We start from the raw sequence: 15206 nt of genomic DNA on the forward strand, positions 1-15206 counted from the left end.
ATGCAGATCACAACATTCAGTCTTATAAAAACAGAAGCGAAATACTTTTTTGTGATACCTTTTTCACCATTATAAAACTGCTAATACTTGGAACAAAAAGTGCTCCTTAGACTTTCTAGCTCCTTTCATATGTTTCTGACTGTTGCTTAGTTAAAATAAGAAACCAATACCATATAGCTCCCCTATATTAGGGATCTTAAGAACTCTTCTGATGGTGTGATTCATGAGCCATATTTTCCAATAAATTTGTAATTGATCTATTCCTGATAATTAAAAGACTTTTATTTGGTTAAAAATTTTGATTTACGCAATAATTTGAATTAAACTATGAAAATAACAACAACAACAAACATTTGTATAGCACTATTAAACTAATAAAATGTCCCAAGGCACTTTACAGGAGCATTACAAAACAAAATACAATATCAAGCCACATAAGGAGATATTAGAGCAGATAACCAAAAGCTTGGTAAAAAGGGTAGGTTTTAAGGAGACCTAGATGAGGGATTAACAGTGGACAGAGGCTGCTAAAGGCACAGCCACTAATGGTGAGTAGTTAAAATTGGGGGATGCCCATGAAGCCAGAATTAGGAACACAAGTGTTTCTGAGCATTGTGGGGCAGGAGGAGTTTACAGACGGAGGGTTGAGGCCATGGAGGCATTGAAAAAATGATTGAGAATTTTCAAATTGAGATATTGCTTAAATAGGAGCCAGTGTAGGTCAGTGAACACAGACAGCCAGGAGTGCATTAGAATAATCAAGTCTAGAGGTACCAAAGACTTGAATGCGGAATTAGCAGCCAATGAGCTGAAGCAGGGGCTGAGTTCAATGATGGAGGTGGAAATAGGTGATCTTTAGTAATGGTGTGGATATGTGTGGTTGAAAGCTCATATCAGGGTCAACAAGATTGTGAACAATCTGATTCAGCAGCAGACAGTTGCCAAGGAGAGGGAAGCAGTTTGTGGCTGGGGAGTGAAGTTTGTGGCAGGCACAATCATTCTACTGTTTCTAAATTGTTAGATTGTTTGTCCAACATCCAGCTGGACATGCAGAGCAGAAATTTCCTGCAATTAAATATTATCACGCTCAACTAAGAAGTGGTAGAATAACTTTTCTTTCCATCTCTTGGTTGACCACAACAAATGTTTTAAAAGAGAATTTGCTTACGAACTCAGTGTTTAATTGGTTAAGTGCTGTGACTGTAAAAGACACACACACAGATTTTCTTGTTTTATAAAAGGAAATAGTTATCTCCATTCTGATAGCTTTGTAAATTGTCAGGCGTAGTTATTTAAACATTCAGTCATTTCGAGACTCACTTGAGACTTTTAAAAACTTATCCTGTGGCTTCAGCCCACCAATAAACAGTCATTTTTGATATAAAGACTGAAACCAAATAACCTGACAAGTTAGAAAAACAGTTGAGAAAGGTGGCATTGACATTGAGCTGGATGTCTTCTGAATCCATGTGGAAGCTGAGATGCTTTTGGATGATGTTGCTGAGGGGCAACGAGTAGTTGAGAAATAGGAGGGGACAAAGATAGATTCTTGGGGAGGGCACCAGAGGGAACTGCTGGATTGGGAAGAGAAACCATTGCGGGTGTCTCTGGCTAGATAGATAAGAATGAAACCAGGCAAGTGCAGTCTCACCCAGCTGGATGACAGTGGAGAGGTGTTAAGAGGAGGATGATGTAATTAGCCGTGTCAGAGGCTGCAGATGAGTCAAGAAGGACAAGGAAGAATAGTTTGCCCCTGTCAGATTCACATATGATGTCATTTGTGGGCATTTGGTGAAGTTTGAATTATCAGATAATTTGAATTAACCATCTTTCTTCTGCGTCTTACTTACTAGTTCTATTTAGTTCAGTGGATCCAGTTTCATCCTTGAACTGAACTAAGTTAGCCAATCTGAGTCAGGGCAGCAGTGGAAGGCTACAATTGTCCCAGTGTCCCTAGATGAGAAAGACATAAATCAGCCAAGGTTCTTGCTTCAGATTACCATCCAGCAGCCTCAGTGGGAAGTGGGCATGTGTATATTAGGCGAGAAGAGATATATTCATTGTAATGTGCTCCCAACAGTTGAATAAATTCCAAAGCTCACATGACCAAATTACATGAGTTATCACCATCTGTAGAATCCAACACCATTGTAATTATACACAATTAATGTGAATTTTATATATTAAAAAAGTGTCTCTGGTTGCTATTAAGACTTGAGAGAGCTGCATCTCTGACAGATAAATCTCAAATGTAGTGTTGAAATGCCCTGTTGCCAATATTTTTAGTGACATTAGTTGAGGCAGGATTTGAAAGACCTATACAAAATATTTTTTCCCCACTGTCTATATATGAAGTGACATCAAAGCAACATGTTTAGAATACAGCAGTAATCTTGTGTTGAATGGGGAAGATAATGCCCATTTTGCAAGTTATTTTAAATAGCATGAAAATGGGTATTTTTTAAAAAAATCCAATTTACTTTTTCAAGGTATTTTCATACCTCTCAGCTCAAAAGAATTTGAAATCCCAGGGAATGATCTCTGTTTAAATGCCACTGATGCAGGGATTAGAACTCCATGTTGAATAACAAAGTCATTGTGACTGACACCCAATGAAATAGGGAAAGGGACACATGGAGGGAAATAATCAAGTAAGACTGAAGTCACATTAGTCATGCCGTTTTTGAGAATGTGAGGCACTTCTCCACTTGTAAGCAGGGAAAATAAGGTAGACTTATGCAGGCATTTGCCATGCAGCATTCAAATTCTAGCTGTAGGAAGAAATTGCAGAAGTACTTCTCCAGCCAGTCTATTCAGCTGGGCAAAATGAATTGGGATGATTTCATTGGGCAGAAATGGTGGCCATAAAAATAATGTAAAATCTTGTGTCGTGCACTTTACATTTCTTCTAAGTCACTTTTTATGTAATTACGTTTCCCTGTTTCAGTGCATCTGTCCTGATTTCCTATGGCCTAAGTTGTGTACATCCTGGCTGCAAAGATCAGTCAAATTTTAAAAGGCCTTCCAACACAAGCTGCCGAGCTTATTCAGGGCTTGATATAAAGGCATATTTCTCTGTGTGTATCCAGAGCAATCTTTTGTACTACCTCCCAGTTGGTATTTGAACAGGTCTTTTGAAAATGAAAAGGTGGCAGTTGGCTGCTGGTTGTATTTGCTTAAAAAATCTTTCAATATCCATTCAGAAAGCAACCTGTGTTAACCTTTATAATACTGCAAAAGAATTTTGAATGCGTGTACAAGTAAATATGTGATTACACCACACACAGCCATACTCAGTCATTTGCCCTAGTTAACTGTACATTAGAATTAGTGTGTAATCTGTCAGACAGTTAGTCACACCTCATAAATTTTGGCTTGTATACACCTGTTAACTTTGTGAACTGAAAGTCTTTTCATGCTATATTAAAAGACTATCAAGAGGAACAATTTGTGAATTAATATGGATCACATTTTTAGGCTTTTATTAATAATGGCAGGCTGATGGTAAATCAGTGATTAAAGATTTTATTTTAACCCACTTATAGGTTGGACCAATCCAGAACATATATTGTTTGGTACATTAAGGAATAAAAACTATTTTTTAACTTTGCTTTAAACTGAATAAGCTGTTGCTTGCAAGCTGTTAGACATACATAGTTGTGGGAATATCTTATTCCCCTGGCACTAAGATAATTAATTGCTATCAAGTAAATTGTATCCTTTCATTGACATATCAGCACCTTCAGATATTCAGACAACTTGAAATTGAGGTATATTTGGTTATTTGCAAAATTTCAGACATGATAACAGTGGCTCAAATTGAAGGCTGACAATGGAGGCAATAATGATCTTGGAAAAGTCAATTTTCTACCATGCCCTGGATTTTTGTCAAGTCGGGATGACTCAGGAGCCCCTTAAAAATGGCAGGCAGGTCCCAATTTCTGGATTTGCGATCCCGCTCCAGGGCTGAGAGATTTTCAGGAGGGTCTTTTAAGGGTGCAAGCTGGTTCGGGTCGCAAGGCCGCACCGTGCATTCCCGATCTGGCCGGCTGCATTACAGAGATAGGCATGTCCTACCCCTCCACAGTTTTCCTGAAGTCAGGCCAGGCTTTGGGGTTCATGCCCCTCAGAGGTGTCATGATCCACAGTCTGCATGAGAGGACCTTTTAAAAGGTGAATTCAAAAGGTCCAGCTCAGCCAGAGAACACAATGAAGCTTGGCTGAGAGCCCAGATATCCAGTACTCTGATGAAACATCTGAGCCCTAGGAAAACGTTGCTTGGTTGACAGCCCTGGCTGCCTGATCTCAATTTCACAATGTGTATTTACACAAAGTTAAGAGGTTTTGTGTGCCTGCAGTTTCTACTATTGAGGAGGAACTTTTGTGTTTTAATTTTAACTGGAGCAAAGTCACACAACACCAAGGCAGGCCATTTAAACATCCCGCCTCCGCGCCCAGGCCAGCAGCCTCTGTGCCTGCCTCCGACCTCTTTCCCAGGTCAGCTGGCTCGATTTCAGCCCACCCCTGCCTCTAGCAATGAAGATCTTACTTTTGCAGTTGCGTTCTCCTGAGACAGGCAGGCCGAGCCCGGAATTTTCTTCATTCCTGCTACCCACATCGATGAAAATCCAAGCCATGTGTCAGTTGAGAGTCTAGTCTCTCTCAATCCTCGTTGCCAGTGTAGACAGTCAATACTGAAAGAAAATTAAAATGGAAACATTTAAGGATGAAAAAGGCTGTATGTTTAAAAACTGGATATCCAGACATAGGATGTATGATGAGACTCATCAGTTTGAAATGTCTGCACTATTCTTGAGGCCAATGACATTGAAAAATAATGCATTAAACATAGAAAATAGAAGCAGGAGTAGGTCATTTGGCCCTTCGAGCCTGCTCCACCATTCAGTATGATTGTGGCTGATCCTCTATCTCAACGCCGTACTCCTCTCTCCCCATACTCCATGATGTCTTTAGAGTCTAGAAATCTCTTTCCTTCTTAAATGTATTCAGTGACTTGCCCTCCACAACCTTCTGAGGTTGAAAATTCCACAGGTTCACCACCCTCTCAGTGAAGAAGTTTCTCCTCATCTCAGTCCTAAATGGCATACTCCATATCCTGGGATTGTGACCCCTTGTTCTAGACCCAGTTGCAACTAGGTCACCACTACTTGCCACGTGTAAAGAAACTCACCCGGTATATATTCAAGTTGTAATAATGAGTGTCTTGGAGATGATAATGTTCCCATGCACCTACTCCCATTGTCCTTCTAGATGGTGAAGATTGTAGCTTTGGAAGGTGTTACCAAAGAAATCTCGACTGGTTACAGCATTGTATCCTTTAGATAGTGCACACTGCATCCATGGAATACCAGTTCTGGAGTGTTACCAGGAGAGAGATGGGCAAACTGCATTGATTTCCTCTCTCCACCTGCCCGTAAGCAGGCGTTTTGAATTATTTTTAAAGTATGCAGTGGCGTGCTTTCCCAAACCCTAGGTTTTGTGTGATCCGATTTACTAATAACCCGCAGCAAACCCATGTTACGATTAACTCAGAAGGTTAGTTAGAAGGTCACATTCAAAACACTGGGGAGAAGTGTTCACAACTTCCCACTACACACACAAAAACACACACGCGCACACACACACGCACACACACACAATAAAGGGAGGAGGAGATAGAAAAAGGAGTTTTACCACTATAGATATTAGCAGCACAAGGACCACAGAAATTAATAATAGTTCACATGGTTTCCAGAATGAGAGTCCAATGAGGAATAATTTCACGTAAGAGTATGAGTTCAGCTGGCTAAAGACAGGAATTGTAGGGTTCGCTTTGCAGTCGATGTAGACACTGCAGATGAAGTAGGTACACAGACTGAGTCGGTTCTCCAGGCGATGGTAGGAAATCATCCAGTAGAGACAGGCTTGAAGGAGCTGAGAGATGGTAGTCGGCTGCTTGCTCAGCCAGGTGGCTGCAATCCTTTCCAGTTGAAGTTAAAACACCAGACTGGGGATTTCTCAGTTCTCAAAGGCATATAGAGATTTCAAAATGGTCACTCCAATCATGTGACCTTCTTGCTCCACAATGACTACCTAAAGGGTTGTTTATCCAGTGTCTGGAACTGGCTTTGATAGCAGGGCTGATATTGTCCCCAGGAAGCCATTATCTAGGCAGACACAGTGACTTCACGAGCAAGGTGAGCTTATCAGATGCAAATGATGTCCCTTTGGCTTCATTTTAAAATGGGCCTGGACAGTCCCAGGTATTAAATGAGTCTGTTACAGCTCTGCAAGCATAACGAGTTTCAATGTGCGTGTCTCCTGGTTTCCTGATTACAAGGGTTCTGTATAATGAGGTGTGAAATACCACCAGCTGAGAAAATAATTCTGTTGTTCTTGTAACTCCTGGTAGTGGCTCTCAGAATGAGAGGCCAACCTTGTGATCATGTGACTTGTAGCAGCCATCTTTTGGTTCAACAGAAAGTCCATTTTTAAAAATGGCAAACAAATAAAGTTCTTCTGGATTTCTTTTCATATCATATGGAACCCAACAGGAGGAAATGGATCTTTAGCCCAGTGGATGGGGTCCTGATATTGTGGCCTTTGTTGCAACTACATGCATTCAGGCAAATAGTGTTCCACCATTCTCCTGACTTGTGCCTTGTAGATGGTGGAGAGTCAAGATGTATCATATGTGAACAGCCAGTCATTGCAGTATGTGTAATTATCCAGTTGCGTTCTTAATGAATGATGGCCACACGATGTGCGGGATTCAGAAAATCATTGACCATCAATGGTGGTGTAAATGTGGAATCAGACAGTGTGGATTTTATTAATTAAGAATTTGGAAATTGAGATACTTGAGCAGGGAGAAAATGGAATATGATGGGGACCAAATTTATGGGTTTGTGAGAGCAGATTGAATAAGAGTTTTTGAATGACTGTAGCTTATTTATTGTTAAGGAGGTGAGGCCAATAAGGAGGGAAATTAATTTTTGATGCGATGAAGGCATAGTTTAGGGATATTTTCATGAGGGAGAACAGTAGGGTGCATTTTAGCAATGTTCTGAAGAAGGAAGAATGCAATCATGGCAACAGATCAAATGTGAGGTAAAAAGAGCAACACAGGATATGACATCCTCCATATATATTTGTTTGGTTTAATAGACTGTTTCTATGGTTAAACTATTAATTTGGTAATCCATTGGACAATATTTTTACAAAAAGAAATGTTTACTACTTCAAAATATGCAAAATGAATGAAAGAGTGGAACTTAAATCCAGAGGTTTGTCTGCGTCAAACATGTAAATTTATGGACAAACTAGTTCTTTCACAACCAAGAAACAATGCTGAAAATAAATCCATAGAACAAATCAACTTAATATTTTAAGTTAATTCAAGAAAAGAAGGAGAGAAAACAGGAAACTACAGGTAACTTAGCCTGACATCGTCGGGAAAGTATTTCAACCTATTATTAATGAAGTCTTAACAATGCACTTTGTCTGATCATATTATGATTTTCTAAATCAGCATGGTTTTACAAAAGGGAAGATGTTTGACAAATTTATTTGAGTTTTTTTTGAGGAAGTAACTAATAGTAACTAGATAAATGGGACCAGGAGATTTGGATTTCCAAAAGACATTTGACAAGGTGCCACACGAAAGGTTAATGCACAAGAAAGGAGCTTATGGAACTGCGGGTAATATATTAGTATGGTTAGAAGTTTGGTTAACAGACAGGAAGCAATAAGTAGGAGTAAATGAGGCATTTTTAAGTTGACATGCTGTAACTGGTGAAGTGTTGCAAGGATCAGTGCTGGGGCCTCAGCTATTTACAATCTATATTAATGACTTAGACGAAGAGACAGAGTAATGTAACTAAGTTTGCTAAAGATACAAAGCTAGGCGGGAATGCAAGTTTTGAGGAGCAAAGAGATTGGTTAGGTTAGTGAGCAATAAGATGGCAGATGGAGTATAACTTGGCGAAGAGTAAGGTTATTTACTTTAATCATAAGAATAAAAAAAAGCAGGAAGTTTTGAAAAGGCCTGAAACTTGTAAATGTTGTTCAGTGGGACTTATGAGTACACCCAGAAAGTTAGCATGCTGGTACAGCAAACAGTCAGGAAAGCAAATGGCATGTCGGCCTTTATTGCAAGGGGATTGGAGTACAAGAATAAGGACACCTTGCTACAATTGTTTTTGTCTTTAATGAGACCACATCTGGAACATTGTGTAGTTTTGGTTGCCATTTTTAAGGAAGGATATACTTTAATTGAAGACAGTACAGTAAAAGTTCACCAGATCGCAATCAGCCATGCAACATTCTGAGGTGGTTGAGAGGGTAAACACTGAGAGGTTGCTTTCCCTGGTTGGCGAATCTAGAACAGAGGGCATAATCTCAGGATAAGGGGCTAAGATGAGGGAAAAATTTCTCCATTCAGAGTGGTGAGCCTTTTGGAATTCTCTACCCCAGAGGGCTTTGATGCTCCATCATTGAGTATATTTAAGGCTGAGAGAATAATTTTTGGTGTCTCAGAGAATTAAAGGGTACGGGGAGTTGGCGGCAAAGTGAAGGTGAAGCCAAAGATCAGCCATGAGCATACTGAATGGTGGAGCAGGCTCAAGGTCTGTATGATCTACTGCTGCTCCTATTTCTTATAGAGTTATAGAGGTCTACAGCACAGAAAAGGGCCCTTCAACTCACCGAGTCTGCGCCAGTCAAACAAGTACCTAACTATTCTAATCCCATTTCCCAGCACTAGGCTCATAGCCTGGTATGCAATGGCATCGCAAGAGCACATCCAAGTACTTCTTAAATGTTATGAGGGTTTCTGCTTCTATTACCCTTTCAGGCAGTGAGTTCCAGATTCCCACTACCCTCTGGGTGAAAAAATTCTTCCTCACATCCCCTTTAAACCTCCTGCCCCTTACCTTAAATCTATGCCCCCTGGTTATTGATCCCTCCACCAAGGGGAAAGGTTCCTTCCTGTCTACCCTCTCTATGCCCCTCATAATTTTATACGCCTCAATCATGCCCCCCCCCCCCTCAATCTCCTCTGCTCCAGGGAAAATAACCCCAGTCTATCCAATCTCTTCTCTTAACTAAAACTCTCCAGCCCAGGCCACATCCTGGTAAATCTCCTCCGCACTCTCTCTAGTGCAATCACATCCTTCCTATCATGTGGATTCCAGAACTGTGCGCAATACTCTGGCTGTGGCCTAACCAGCGTTTTATACAGTTCCAGCATAACCTCCCTGCTCTTATATTCTGTGCCTCGGCTAATAAAGGCAAGTATCCCATATGCCTTCTTCATCACCTGTCCCGCTACCTTAAGGGACCGGTGGACATGCATACCAAGGTCCCTCTGATCCTTGGTACTTCCCAGGGTCCTACCATTCATCTTGTATCCCTGTGCCTTGTTTGTCCTGCCCAAGTGCATCACCTCACACTTATCCGGATTAAATTCCATTTGCCACTGATCAGCCCATCTGACCAGCCTGTCTGTATCTTATGCTCAAAAAATATCAGAATATGGTGCCCTATGGAATATCTGTACTGGAAAACCTGCACAAACTTGAAAGAACCAGGTTCTCTTTAATGAACTGTTCATCCTTTTGTATTCTGCTCTTTCTTGCTTTTCCTCTCTCCTTTGCCCCGCCCGCCCCATCCTTCCCCCAACCCCCCCTCACCCCAAACAATCAAACCCCTCAAAAATAAAATATTCACAGAGGATCTGTCGTTTTCTTGGCAAAGGGCTATAACTTTCAAATTTGCTGTTTATTTAAGGTTAGGTCTACTTTGTTTTTATTTCTAATCTAGGCACATCATGCAGAATCATTGTGATTATGCTTTTCTAAATTAGTTGCAAGGGAACATGGAGCAACAATCCAATTCAAGTAGCTTTGCCATAGCCATCAGAGCCATCTCTAGACTGCCTTTGTATAATTCTCAGCAGCCAATTTGTTACAGCATTTAGTCACTCTATTTTTGTCATAGTTGATGGTTTATCTTCTATCTTTGACTCAGTGATTCTCTACGGCTTTGCCCTGTTCCTATTGTTTCCTCATCAGTGATCACTTCTTGTTGCCATCTAGCTTGATCTACCCCTTTGTTGATGATTCCGCATCAATCAACTATTTTTAGATTGCATAATCTTCCAATGTTACCACAGTGCCATGACTTAGTACATCTTAATGATCTCCATGTTTTTCACTGGTAATGAAGGTACTGGCATTCTTATTTATGATTCCACTCTTAGTCCTTCACCTTGGCCTCACTAACTTCTGGCCTTAAATGGAGTGAAATATTTTCCTTTATTAAAACATTTTGCAAGAAGCCTGATTTCATATTTTTGTACTAAACACTTTTTTTTTCAAACAATTCCTAACTTTTTATAAAGATGGAGGCTGTCCAAAACTTGATTATAGTTCCCATATCTGGGCAGGCTGTTCCAGCACTTCTCTTGTGCTTCTCAACAGAATACAGGAAAACACTTAGTATCTGATGAGTGCTTTCTCTTCAACCTGTCTCTCTCACACCCCTTTCTGTCTTTATCCAATCCACGTTATTGTAGTTAACACACTTCTGTTCTTTCCTCTTATTCTAAGCTACAAAAATGCCATCTTGTAAGCGCTCTTTCTTCTTCAACATTCTTATCATATTGAAATCAAAGCTGGCTGCACTTTCTCCTACTATTATTTCCTAATCTCCTATCGTTTTTTTTTACCTCCTACAGGCTTTTAAAATATGTGTTTAGTGTTGCCTATCACTACTTCCTGATTTATCACATTTCCAGTTTTGCTCAATTTCAGCTTCAACTTTGGTGCTGGCACGAAGGACTTTTGTTCTTCACCCGCTATCTTTGTTAAATAAAAACATGGATACCATGGTCTCCCTGTGCTCAAAACACAAAATACGAGAGTTTTTCACCTAACTGAACTCAGTTGCTTCTTCCCAATTTGTTCTTGGTTTTAAGTTAGTTTCCTACCACCGGCTTCAGAAATATAGTAGTTATGTTTCTGGACTAATGATGCAAAGGAGCTAAACTTAAGAAGACACAGTCATCTTGATTATATGCTCAGTGCAGGTCAAGCTCTGCACATATGTCTGGTGAGATAAGAGAAGGCAACTGTGAGAGCATATGGTGTCATGTTACTAACACTTCATCTGGCACCTTCAAGTAGAGATTCTCCTGAGACTTGGGAGGTAGGGACGTAATTTATCCCAGGTACATGGACTCCAGCTGAAATTTTCTTCCTTTTCCTTCACCCATAATATCAAAAAAATGCCAAGGTGGCATATAAAACATAGAGCAACTGTTAATCCAAAGGAGGCAATGTCTTCTAAGGTAGAATTCTTAACTTTTGGCTGTATGTTTGAAAGTACTTGCATTCATCTGGTATCTTTCATGACTGCTAACCATCTATAGTGCTTTTTAGCCAATGAAGCACTTTTGACGTGCAGATTCTAATGTTGGGAGACTGCAGCATTCAATTTGTCCCACACACAGCACTGGGTTTAATGAACAGATCATTTGTTTTTTGTGATGTTGGTTGATGAATAAATATTGGCTAGGACACCTGATGAACTCCTCTGCTTCTCTTCAGATACTGTTGTGTGACCTTTTATGGTTCACCTGAAGGGGCTGATGAGGATTCAGTTTTGCATTTCATCCAAAATATGGCACCCCTGACATTTCCATGCACTGCTGAAGGAATGCTGCAGTGACAGCCAAGATTATGCCCAATTCTCTGGAATGGGGTTTGAACCTTCTGAACCAGAGACAATGCTACCATTGAGCCAAGGTTGACATCCGAAAGTGTTTTAATAATTTAATTTTTTAACTATTCAACAGAAGTTAGTAATAATAACTGGTATCTTCCCTCCTTATGTCGCCTGTCTTGTCCCTTGAAATAATTAAGGCAATATACATGTATTGCGTGTCAACTGCAGCTCCATTGATAGCATTCTCACCTCTGAGTCACTAGGTTCTGGGTTCAAGCCCCAATCCAAACATGAGCACAGAAATCAAGGCTGACAGTTCAATACAGTACTGAGGGAGTGCTGCATTGTCGGAGGTGCCGTCTTTCAGATGTTAAACTAAGGCTTGTAAAAGATCCCATAGGCTTGTAAAAGATCCCATGGCACTGTTTTGAAGAAGAGCACAAGAGTTTTCCCAATATATGGCCAATATATATCTCTCAATCATCATCACAAAAGCAGCTTATCTAGGCATGGCCACATTGCCATTTGTGGGAGCTTGCTGTGTATAAATTGTCTGCTGCATTTTTTACATTACAACAGTGACCATACTTCAGAAGTACTTCATTGGTTGTAGAGCGCTTTGAGATGTTCAGTGGTCCTGAAAGGTGCTATATAAATGCAAGTTTTTCTTTCTTTGATTAGAAACAATGTAAAATAAACAAATCTTCTCTCCCCCCCCCCCCCCACCCCCTTGCCAGGATGAATTGGAACTTGTAATCATTGAGTGCTCTTTATAAGAAGTGGTTGTGCATTTGGCAGGCTTATACCAGAGAATTTGTATGAGGTACTGTCTGCTTTTGTCAGGTGATGTGGAGCAATAGACTATTACTGTTTCAGTGTGGAAGTGAAGTATTTTGAAAAGATTGATTCTTGGGCTTTTGGTATTTACGTTTCCTAATCCTCATAAAATCAGAAATGATTTTTTTCCATCCACATTATTGAAGCTATCACATATGCCACCTTGGCTGCAGAGTAGCTTGGTTCCTCTTGTTCATCTATAGCTGTTTTGTGTCAAACTTTATTATTTTGGCAAAGATGTTGGGGCATGGTGGATCTGCAAGCTGCTCTTCAGCCAGATATCATTCTCTGGTGCAGTGAGTTTATCAGCTTTGGTAAAAAAAAAAATGCTCAAGTAATTAGATGAACTTCCTGCCCACAAGTCTTTCTGTTCACAACCACCTCCCTAATGAGGAAGCATGGGGAAGATTATTATTCTGACTTAATGTTTCAACAAAATCCACTGTCTTGGCATTGATGCGTCCTTCTGTCGCAAATGTGGCAGTAGATATCAAAGGGGCAACCTGGATTGGTTTGAATCACAGGATACTAAATACACATCACTAGCTAAGTTCCTTAAACATTTTTTTCATTGCAATCAAAATGTCTCCTGTATTAAGTGGTGATGATTATTATGCTTCAAAATTTCTAGTTAACTAACTGGGGGGCGGGGGGGATTCCTTTTTGGATATGTCTCTAATTGAGATGACCCACTGGAGTGGAAGAAACCTGGAAAACAGTCTAACATATGACCTTGATCAGATTTGAGCCTCTCAGTCAACCATCAGAAGTCCCAGAACCTTTGATTTGAGCAAATATCTGGACTGCCCCAGGACTTGCTTTTTTTATGGAGGAATGTCTGCTAGAAATCCAAATTCATCATCAAGAACCCAACTAACAGACAACAGTTTCTTCATCTAGAAGTCTTTCTGACCCACCAGATGTCTGAGCCAGCAGTGAAACTTCTTGGCTCAATAGTCACTCAGATCTTCTCGATCTCCCTATCTGCATGGTAGAAACTTGTTCATGGGAATGAAATAAAGCCAGGTTTCTGGCAAAATGCCTCTTTGGCTGGGAAATGGGTTTAGATGCCAGGTGAACATATGTCACACAGTTTCCTGGAAGGAAGCGAAAAAACTGCATCTCAGCTTTTCTTCAAGAGCTTGTGAGCCTCCTGGTGCCTCAGTCTGTTATGATAAGTTATTTTGTTCATTCAATTAGTCTCTACCAACTGAAGAGAGATGAAGCCAGGGCTTCACTAGAGGATGGGTGATTAGCAGGGAAGATAGAATTGCAGTTGTAATGCCAGGGCTGGTAACATGGTGGAATGACACTATGGGCATGAGAAAACTACCCCCCCCCCCCCCCCCCCCCACCACCACCACCGCATGGTTTACACTGGTTTTCGATAAAATCCATGGACAAGCATGATAAGTAATACGTAGTTTTGGAATAGCAGCTAAAATATCAAAATTCAAACTCTAAAATTTCACAAGTGCTATTGTGGCTTTTGCGATAAGTATAACTTTTATGATGATGCATGTCTTTGTTTCCCTCTTTTTCCAGACATCTGCACCAATCTGATTACTATTTAGTATCTGTATCTATTTTCTGTGCCCTTCTTCCTTCTCCCAGCTCTACAGCTCACGCCTTTCCTATCAGCCCTTTGCTACTCTTGGTGGTGGTTCAGCGGACCTAGCCTGTTGCCCAGCAGCCTTAACTGCTGGTGTAAATACTGCTCATCCACATCAGGTAAATCAAAGATTCATGCTTGAATAAACTCAACGTTGCTCGATCCAGAGACTCACTTTAACCAATACAATTTATAATATTAAAGTACCACAATTTCAAAAACAGAAAAAAGACACAATTGAATATAACCCTGACCAACGCTCTTTGTTTGTATCAATTAAAAAGCAGTAACAAAACTTGATATGTTGGATCCATGTTGCTATTTGCTTCATAATAAATAAACACCAAGTACTCAAACTTGTATAGAAACATAGTCTTGTCCCTTTTCCATTTTAAAAAACTTTTAAGATAATTAGCAAAAGAACAGAAGGAAGAGAATTATGCAGCGCCTGAAAGGGTAATGGAAGCAGACTCATAGTAACTTTCAAAAGGAAATTGAACATATACTTGAAAAGGAAAAATTTGCATTGCTGATGGGAAATAACAAGGGTGTGGAGCGAATCTGAAAGCTTTCAAAGAGCTGGCACATAGACTGAATGGCCTCCTGTGTTGTATGATTCTGTAAATTTGCTTGCTTGGCTAGAGAAACTTGCCATGGCCTCAGTACAACAGACGTTTATCTCAATGCATGTAAAGCTTTTTTATTTTACACATTGATGCCCTTGAAATTATTTTTGTGAAATTATGGTACTGTTTCTTCTGTATTGTTTCTTCTGTATTGCACTACATTATTGCTCCTTTTTATGTGTTTAATATCTTTTTGCAGAGTGAGAGTGCAAAGATACCAATAAACACAGAAGTTAGTGTCTTCTACAGAGGAAAGAAGTTATTTTAAAATAATACAATGGCTAGTGATTTTGATAATGTATACACCCAACAGCAACAAAAAAAATTGTCAAGCATTAAATTTGGTATAGCCACTGATAAAAGTATTCCCCCATTGTACATTGAAAGAAACTGAGTCCATTTTT

At 40.0% G+C, this 15206-nt stretch overlaps 1 protein-coding gene across 11 annotated transcripts in view; it reads left to right on the forward strand.

The window, feature by feature from the left end:
* The window catches only part of atg13 (ATG13 autophagy related 13 homolog (S. cerevisiae)), an 84167-nt gene that overhangs the window by 42379 nt on the left and 26582 nt on the right, over positions 1–15206 (forward strand). For 7 of the 11 annotated variants that reach the window (XM_078548895.1, XM_078548891.1, XM_078548899.1 and 4 more), the window contains one exon: positions 14179–14295. The exons of the other annotated variants lie outside the window; for them this stretch is intronic. In XM_078548895.1, coding sequence (XP_078405021.1) covers positions 14179–14295 — 117 coding nt within the window. The remainder of the gene's footprint in view (positions 1–14178; positions 14296–15206) is intronic. 11 annotated transcript variants of the gene reach the window in all.

This window comes from Cetorhinus maximus, chromosome 9 (assembly GCF_964194155.1).
Source record: "Cetorhinus maximus chromosome 9, sCetMax3.hap1.1, whole genome shotgun sequence".
Lineage (NCBI taxonomy): Eukaryota > Metazoa > Chordata > Chondrichthyes > Lamniformes > Cetorhinidae > Cetorhinus > Cetorhinus maximus.